The 10,317-nt window shown below is 35.8% G+C and overlaps 1 protein-coding gene across 2 annotated transcripts in view; it reads left to right on the forward strand.

The window, feature by feature from the left end:
- Positions 1–1,390, forward strand: part of LOC143031115 (BTB/POZ domain-containing protein 2-like) — a 47,431-nt gene extending 46,041 nt beyond the window's left edge. Inside the window, exons 5-6 of one of the 2 annotated variants that reach the window (XM_076194563.1) lie at positions 100–239; positions 378–1,388. In XM_076194563.1, the coding sequence (XP_076050678.1) occupies positions 100–239; positions 378–1,029 (792 nt within the window). In that variant the 3' untranslated portion in view covers positions 1,030–1,388. Of the gene's footprint in view, positions 1–99; positions 240–377 lie in introns of both variants that reach the window. The other variant, XM_076194564.1, reaches the window with a different exon arrangement.
- Positions 1,391–10,317: the final 8,927 nt, after the last annotated feature.

The following is a 10,317-nucleotide window of genomic DNA, read 5'->3' on the forward strand; positions in this document are numbered from 1 at the left end:
TCTCTTTTTCTATCTCCCGCTCTCTTGTAGAAATTCTTCCCTGCCCTTTTGGTTCATATGCTGGTGTAAATACAAACTATTTTGGCTTTTGGTCCACAGATGATGATGCGTGACCCTGATGCTGTCATGACGTCTGAGACTGTACCTCACCTGAGCAAAGAAAGCTTGAAGGATTTGCTGAAGGCCGATGACATCTGTTTTTCTTCCGAGGTTGTCCCCTTCAAAGGACTGGTTGCCTGGTAAATGCTCGTTCTCTTGCTTTGTGGCCAACTGTCTTTTGTTTTCAAACTGATATATAATGCATTTGTGGTTAGATATTCGCCCATTGACCTCCGATGTCAAGGTGTTCAGTGAGCGACTGTCTCTTCTTGTTGCAGGGGAAGAGCCCAGCTAGGCTTGGACGAGGAGCCATCAGGGAGTGCAGTGCGCAAGAAGATCGGGGACCTGCTGAAGGAGATTCGGTTCCTGGACATGTCCTGCGACGAGTTCATCGAAAACGTGTTCGGCACGGACGTGCTGACTCACACGGAGTGCTTCCACATCCTGAGGGCGATCAAGGGCGCCGACCTCTCGACCCTCCCAGAGGACACTCCTCTCAATCCTACCAGAGAAGGCAGGGCCCCAAAGCTCAGGAAGATGGATGAGCTTTCTCGCTGTGCAGTGAGCATAACTGGTTCCAATGCTAATTACATTGCATCTTCAGAAGTTCTCTTGTTTGAAGGTCTTTCGAGTGATGTGACGATTGAGCTTCACCACATGCATGTTGGTAATAATAACTATGGTGGAACACTTAGCGTAATCAACAACAAAGGAAAACCGATAAGCTCAGCGATGTGTGATGGTAGTAAATTCACTTTTGAGAGGCCAGCTGTCCTTTTGAAGGATAAGAAATACAAAGTTATGTTTTACCCCAGAAATAATGTGTTGTTGAATCGTGGAATCAATGTAGGCAGACATAAGGTGGGGAATACAACTCTCTCATTTTCACAGGGTCATAACTGTGTTCTATATCTGGGGGCCGACAAGTAGTTAGGAAAGGAGGCACGCCACTGCGTACCCTCGGCTCCGTGGAAATTATGCCCGTTCGGGTTTGGAGAGGGAAAAGAAAGGACGAGAGCGTCATTCATGTCACAGGAGAGAGCGGGTCCTGTTCCTAATGGCGACGTTGAGCACATTAGAAGGGTTTGGTGCCAACCAGAATGAAAGGTGCCACCGTAGATGGGGGAAGAGGGTGTGGTGTGTGTGTGTGTGTGTGTGTGTGTGTGTGTGTGTGTGTGTGTGTGTATATATATATATATATATACAGGTAAACGTCGACTTACGATGGCCGCGACTTACGATTGTTCGACTTTACGATGACGACGACGACGACGATATGATAATTTAACCCCTTCCATACGGTGCCGCACACGTAGGCGTCATGAGGAGCAAGTGGATTCGCGACGCTGCCATATCGGCGTCTTGATTATATTTATTGTAGTCGCCCGTGTTTTTTACATTCCCATTCTCTGTGGTTTTCAAAATTCGCAGGTGAAAGAGAGAACAATCGATATAAGCGGTGACTATATTTTATGATGCGAGTATTATTACGACACGTCGTACGGCTGGCATTGGCTGCTGCCCGCGAGATTTAAGATCCGTACTGAAAATACATATTATAGTGTTTGAATATGGTAAAAAGGATAAAAATAATTAAATAAACTACTGTACATGTTTAATAGGCTATATTCAGTATCTCTGGTGGTTAATATACAGGTAGGCTAGGTACAGTGACCACGGAACAGAGTGGGGATCGACTTACGATGAGATCGTCTTACGATGGCTCTATCGAAACCTAATGCCATCGTAAGTCGACGTTTACCTGTATATATACACGTATATATAAATTTATATAAATGTATATATATACATATGTATATATAGATATAAAGGTATATATATATACATATGTATATATATAGATATATACATGTATATCTATATATATATACATATGTATATATATATACATGTATATATATATACATATGTATATATATATACATATGTATATATATAAATGTATATATATATATATATATATGTATATATATATATAAATGTATATATATATATAAATATATATATAATAGTATATATATATATATACATATGTATATATATAAATGTATATATATACATAGGTATGTATATATATATACATATATAAATATAGATGTATGTATATATACATATACATATGTGTATATATATATAGATGTATATATATATATATATATATATATGTATATATTAATATATATATATAATATATATATGTATATATAAATGTATATATACGTATGTATATATACATATGTATATATATATACATATATACATATGTATACATATATACATATGTATATATATAAATGTACGGTATATATACATATGTATATATAAATGTATATATACTTATGTGTATATAAATGTATATATACATATGTATATATATAAATACATACATATGTATATATATAAATACATACATATGTATATATATAAATGTATATTCATACATTCGTATATATATATATATAAATATATACAGATGTATATATATAAATGTATATATATACATATGTATAGATATGGGAGGGGGAAGGGGGAAAAAGCCTTGGTATATGTATGTATGTATATATACATATGTATATATATAAATGTATATATATATACATGTGTATATATATATATATACATATGTATATATATAAATGTATATGTATATACATGTATATATATACATGTATATATAGATAATTTATATATACATGTAAATATATATACATTTATATATATATACATATTGTATATATATACAATTATATATATATATACATATATATATATATTTATATACATTTATGTATATATATACACATATATATATATATATATATATATATATATATATATATATACATTTATGTATATATATACACATATATATACACATTTATATATATACATATGTATATATACATTTATATACATATGTATATACATATACATTTATATATACATATATATACATATGTATGTACAGTCAAACCTCGGTTTTCGAACATAATCTGTTCGAGAAGGCTGTTCAAAAAGCGATTTGTTCGAAAACCGAAACAATTTTTCCCATTATAATCAATGTAAATAATTTTAATCCGTTCCAAGTCTAAAAAAAAACTTTTTCTAATTTTTTTTTTACTATTTTACACCATAAACTGCACTGTATACTGTTTACCATAAATAAAAAAGGGTAGAAATAGACCATGTGTTTTATTTTAATAAGATATCCTATCTAAAAGTATAAAAAAAACAAAATGCAAACATTTCGTATGTTTTTTTACCAACTGTAACATACAGAACATTAAAGGTTGTGATACAATAAAAAAAAATTAGAAAAAAGGGCATAAAATTGTTAGTAACATAGAGTAACATACAGTACAAGATCATGTGAACAAAAGCACATTTTCATCAATTTTTCGAAGGAGAATCATCTTCCATAAAAACGTCGGGTAAGTCGACTGGAAGTGTCGTCTCTCTCGCCCTTCTCTTCGGTTGGGGAGACGTTGCCACAGGGTGTTCCTTTTCATGAAGAACCTATCTAGAGTCACTTGTTTTTCCCTTTTTTTTAGAACTTTACGGAAGTGGCTAATAACAACATCATTAAATGCATAAACGGCTCTACTGCTTGCGGCTTTATCTGGATGGTAAAGTTCCACAAAGTTCTGGATATCATTCCATTTAGCACAAATATCCTTGATATCAGCAGTAGAGGCATCCTTCCTTCCCTCATCCTCATCAGAAGACATCTCCTCCGTCAACGTCTTCTTCTGCTCTTCCTGAAGGTGCTGGAGTTCTGTTATCAGGGGCTAATACACGATGCAAAGATGAAAAAAAAGTCAGATTTACGTAAATAAGAACGAACACGTCTGCTCGGAATGAACTTTGATCGCAAATGTGCTACGGAGGAAGCGTCCTTAGCGTTCCAGTTCTCTCGGCTTGCGAGTGAGCTGCGTTCGGGTACGCTCGGCTTCTTTCGGTTTGTTTGAGAGCCGAAATTTGGTCGAGTTCTGAGACGTAAAATTCTCGAACTTTTTGGTTGAAAACCGATTTGGTCGAGAACAGAAGCGTTCGATAACCGAGGTTTGACTGTATATAAATGTATATATATACATGTATATGTATATATAAATGTATATATATATATACATATATATAAATGTATATATATACATGTATATATATATACATGTATATATATACATATATATAAATGTATATATGTACATGTTATATATATAAATATATATATATCTACATGTTATATAAATGTATATATACATATGTATATATATATATATATATATAGATATATACATATACATATGTATATAAATGTATATATACATATGTATATATATAAATGTATATATATAATATGTATATGTGTATATATGTATGTGCATATATATATTATATATTTATGTATATATATATGTATATGCATATCTATATGTATGCGTATATATGTATGTATATATACGTGTATTTATGTATGTATATATGTATATGTATATATTCATGTATGTATGTACGTATATATAATCTATGTATATATGTATGTATAAATGTATGCATATATGTATATATATGTGTATGTATGTATATATATGTATATGTGTATGTGTATATGTATGTGTATATGCATATGTGTGTATGTATATGTATATGTGTGTATGTATATATGTATATGTATATGTATGTGTTTATGTGTATGTGTATATGTGTATGAAATGTGTATGTATATGTATATATATACATATTGGTGTATTTCGGCAGCAGGTTCTCATGTAGACAATTTTGATTGAAGTTCACAGCAGCTTCTGCATTCATGACTTTTTTGCTGAGAAGTTCTACATCTCTGATGATGGAACGGTGAGCAATGGGTTGCTCCCATAAAAGTTGTCCGAAAGACATACATAAGAACATAAGAAACAAAGGAGACTGCAAAAGACCATAAGGCCTACACTAGGCAGCTCCGTATCCATCACCACCTGTCATTCCCATCCATAAAGTTGTCTAATCGTTTTTTAAAACTGATAGTTTCAGCGCTTACTACATGGTTACTAAGTTTATTCCATTCATCGACCACCCTATTAGTAAACCAATTCTTGCCTATTTCCTTCTTAAATCTAAATTTGTTCATTTTATACCCATTACTGCAAGTCCTGCCCTGTTGTTTTATTATGATGACCTTGTTTGCATCACCCTTGTTATAGCCTTTGATCCACTTGAACACTTCTATTAGATCACCCCGCACTCTGCGTCTTTCCAGAGAGTGTAAGTTTAGGTGCCTAAGCCTCTCTTCGTAAGGCAAATTTCCGAGTCCTTGTATCATTTTGGTCATTCTTCTCTGTACTGATTCTAGTGAATTTACATCCATTCTGTAGGACGGAGACCAAAACTGTACCGCATAGTCAAGGATGGGTCTAACTATCGCTAGATAGAGTTTAATAATTACCTCTGCACTTCTATTTGTTACCGTCCTAGCAATGAAGCCTAATGCTCTGTTAGCTTTATTTCTGGCGCTAATACACTGCTTCCTGGTTTTAAGGTCCGGACTCACCAGAACTCCCAAGTCCCTCTCGCACTCAGATTTTTCTAAAAACGTGTTATCTAAGTTGTATCTATTTTCGGGGTTGTGTAGCCCTACGTTTAACACGCTACACTTAGAGATATTGAAGTTCATTTGCCATTTCACCAACCATGTTAACAGCTTATTAAGGTCATCCTGCAGAATCTGGGCGTCGTCTCCTGACCTAATTAGGCGTCCTATTTTAGTGTCGTCTGCAAACTTACTAACATCACTATTTAACCCTTCGTCTAAGTTGTACTTAATGAACAACAAGGGACCCAAAACCGAGCCCTGGGGGACCCCGCTAGTAACATTGCCCCACCTAGATTTTATTCCATTTATGGTGACCCGCTGTTTTCTGTTACTAATCCAAGCTCTAATCCATTCTAACACTTTTCCTCCTATGCCATGGGCTTTGATTTTATTTAGTAGTCTCTGGTGTGGCACTTTGTCGAACGCTTTGCTAAAGTCAAGGTAAATATCATCGTAATTTTCATTGTTGTCTGCCGCCTTATATACCTTAGTGTAAAAGGATAGAAGATTAGTCACACATGACTTACCCTTGGAGAAACCATGCTGTGAAACACGAATTAAATTATGCCCTTCAATGTGTTCTCTGAGTCTATTTACTATTATTGATTCAAGCATTTTTTCCTATAACCGATGTCAAACTGATTGGCCTGTAGTTGCATATAGACGATCTATCTCCCTTCTTAAAAACAGGAACAACGTTTGCCTGCCTCCAAGCAGTAGGAACAAAACCAGTGTCTACCGATTTATTGAATATTTCAGTTAACTGGTCGCAGATTTCAAATTTACACTCTTTAAGCATTCTTGGAAAAATTTCGTCTGGACCCGGAGATTTTGTAGCTTTAAGTCTGTCAATCTGCTTGACTACTTCCTCTTTACTAATGCTGATATTAGTTAGACTACTTTCTTCATTCCCTCTGAAAATCGGATCGCAGTGAGGTACTTTATCTAACCTCTCATTAGTAAACACCAATAGAAAATAATTGTTAAACTCCTCACTCATTTTTTCTTCCGATTCAATCATGACATTTTCATCGTTTTTAATTGGTCCTATTCTTTCTTTATTTTTTGTTCTATAGAGGTGAAAGAAACCCTTTGGGTTGGATTTTGCTTGACTGGCAACCTTGATTTCATAATTACGTTTCGCTGAACGTGTATTCCTTTTAACCAGCTTTGCCATATCGTTATATCTTGATCTAAGGTGTGATTCCCCGTTTTTCATTTTTACATAAAGTCCTCTTTTCATTCCGATCTCGTGTTTCAATCTGTCCGTCATCCATGTGGGAGTATTACTATTTTTCCGTATTGACTTTAGGGGGATAAATGTATTTTGTGCATTAATAACACTGTACAACAAATTTCAGGATTAAGAAAAAAACATAGTTCTCATGTGCGTTTTATTATGAAGTTCAGTGTGCTGAATTCAAATTTGATAACAAAAATTTCATGCCACGTCACAATTTTTTGTAAATCGCTGTTTTAATAATTATGCAATTAATAGAGATTTCCAAGGTTCCATAAATGTATTTTGCTCCCAAAGTCAGATTAAATGTCATTGTATTTATTTAATTAATATATAATGAATCGGCATGTTCGTTAGCTTTATATGATGTATTAACCTACAATCTATTATTTACTTCTTCTTTTATAAGACGTCTCAGGCGTGTCACGCTTCAGGTTCCAACAGAAGTCAGCCAGCATAGCAGGGCTCCATTTTCCCTTGTACCTGTTTTCCATTGACGCTATATCTTGATGGAACCTCTCTCCATGTTCATCACTCACATCTGCTGCATTCTCTGGGAAGAAGGACAGATGAGAATGAAGAAAGTGTATCTTCAGTGACATATCATTACAATAAGTCAAGTTGTTTTCCAAAGTGAAGAAATCCTGTAGATTTGCAGAACGCTTCCTAAATACTGTAATTCGAGCTTCTTCATCCAACAGGTGCCATTGTTGCAAACGTGAGGCCAGGAGTTCACTCTGTTGCTTAGTAAGTGTTAAATCACGAACTAGATCATTGAGTTCTGGTTGGGTGATGAGGTGTGGTTTCTTATCAGATTCAAGTTGTGTCGTATACGTTGCATCTTGAGATTCTGAATCGTCTGAGTTGCTCGTGTCATCGCTTGGTAGTTCAGAGGGCGGCTGTGGTACAGGAATATCACTTTAATGTAGAACTGGGCGAATAGCAGACTGAAGATCTGGATACACGATAGATTTCTTGCCTTTTCTGTTGCGACCTGCAGGAAAATAAAATAAAATCAGACTAAAAATGGATACTATTGGTTGTGATCACGTGCAAAAATAGTGGAAGTGCAACTTATTATGTAGTTCGATCTTTTTTATTGATACATCTCTTGAAAATATATATAAAAACAGTAAAAAATAAACACTGAACACCCACCTTTAATATCCGTTAAGCAGAAGTAGCAATCTGTTGAGTGGTCCTTTGGCTCCCTCCAGACCATTGGTACGCCAAACATGAGGCCAGTCCCTTTGCCTTTCACCCAGGCAGAAAGGGAACTTGTACACCTGACACAACATATGTGAGGTGCCCAGCTTTTGTCCTGGTCACCCACTTTACATCCAAAGTACAGCTCATAAAGTTTCTTTACACGTTGAGTCAACTGTCTCTTGTATTGCCTTAATGTAACTGATCCACATATATAACAAAACTTGTCTGGCGAATTCTTGCATTCTCTAGGCATCTTAACTCTGTATCCTGTTAAGAAAAAAAACACATAGCTATGTGAAAAATTATATAAATGGTAAAAGCAACAAAACATACCGTTCAGATAGACATTGCGGGCACTGCTATTTACGAAGAACTGGAGGGTCACAGAAAGAAACGGATGTTATATTCGTGATCTACGCAAAAAATAACTCTAGAAAAGGATAGTCTCATTTCCGTTTTTTTTTCATTGTTATACAGTGTAATTAGATCAGTTAGATTGTTATACATTTTACATAGAAAGTGTTCTTCATCTATAAGAACTTTCTATGTCTTTCGGACAACTTTTATGGGAGCTACCCATTGCTCACTGTTCCATAATCAGAGATGTAGAACTTCTTAGCAAAAGAGTCGTGAACGCAGAAGCTGCTGTGAACTTCAATCAAAATATATACATATATATATATATATATATACATACATATTCATATATATATATATATATGTATATGTATATATACAGTGGGAAATGCGAAGAAAATGAGAGTGATGAGTGAGGAGAATGGAGGAGAAATAAGGAAGGATGAGGTGAAGGCAGTTGTAAAGATGATGAAAGCAGGTAAGGCACCTGGTCTGGATGGATGCCATGCAGAATGTCTGAAAAAGGGAGGTTCAGTGATGGTGGACTGGTTGGTGAGGTTATTTAATGTTTGCTGGAGAGAGGGTAGAGTACCGGAGGACTGGAGAAGTGCCTGTATAGTTCCTCTTTACAAGGGAAAAGGGGACAAGTGTGAATGTAGTAGTTTCAGAGGGATTAGCCTGTTGAGTGTAGTAGGGAAGGCTTATGGGAGGATCTTAATTGAGAGGATTAGGAGAGGAACAGAAGGAGTAATTGGTGAGGAACAGTGTGGATTTAGGACGGGTAGAGGTGTAGATCAGATCTTTGTGGTAAGACAGATATGTGAGAAAGCTATAGGAAAGGGGAAGGATGTTTTTTGGGCTTTCATGGATCTGGAAAAGGCTTATGATAGGGTAGACAGAAAGGCACTGTGGGAGGTTATGCAGATTTATGGGATAGGAGGAAAGCTTTTGGGAGCTGTCAAGAGTTTTTATGAGAGTAGTAGAGCATGTGTTAGGATTAGAAATGGAGAGAGAGAGTGGTTTGAAGTAAAGGTGGGACTTCGTCAAGGATGCGTTATGTCGCCCTGGCTGTTCAATTTATACATGGATGGGGTGGTGCGAGAGGTGAATGCTAGGGTAGTGAGTCAGGGATTGGAGATGGTTAAAGAAAATGGAGAAAAGTGGGAGGTGAGCCAGCTGTTGTTTGCGGACGACACTGCGCTTGTGGCAGGGTCAGAGGAGGGATTGAGGAAGCTGGTGACAGAGTTTGGGAGAGTATGTGATAGAAGAAAGCTAAAGATAAATGTGGGTAAAAGTAAGGTGATGAGATGTACAATTGGTGAAAGTGGCAGTAGACTGGAAGTGAACATTAAGGGAGAGCGACTGGAGGAAGTGGATAGTTTTAGATACTTGGGTGCAAGTGTAGCAGGAAAAGGTGGAGTGAAGGTGGAGGTAGAATGTAGATAGAGAGAAGCGAGTAAATGCCTTGGTGGTTTAAAGAGTGTAATGAGGAATAGACATTTGGGAATGTATGGGGCAGAAACGTGGAACATAAGAGAAGAAGAGAGAAGGAGTTTGAATGTGTTTGAGATGAGGTGTCTGAGAAGTATGGTGGGAGTTACTAGGCTGGATAGAGTGAGAAATGAGGAGGTGAGGAGGAGAAGAGGGGTGAAAAAGGATTTGGGAGATAGGGTTGATGAAAGAATATTAGGATGGTTTGGACACATGGAAAGAATGAGTGAAGAAAGACTAGTAAAAGAGGTATGGAAGGCAGATGTGGAGGGAGTGAACATGAGGGGACGTCCTAGGATGAGGTGGATGGATG

Source organism: Oratosquilla oratoria, chromosome 12 (genome assembly GCF_046742065.1).
Source record: "Oratosquilla oratoria isolate Oo_2021 chromosome 12, ASM4674206v1, whole genome shotgun sequence".
In the NCBI taxonomy this organism is placed as follows: domain Eukaryota; kingdom Metazoa; phylum Arthropoda; class Malacostraca; order Stomatopoda; family Squillidae; genus Oratosquilla; species Oratosquilla oratoria.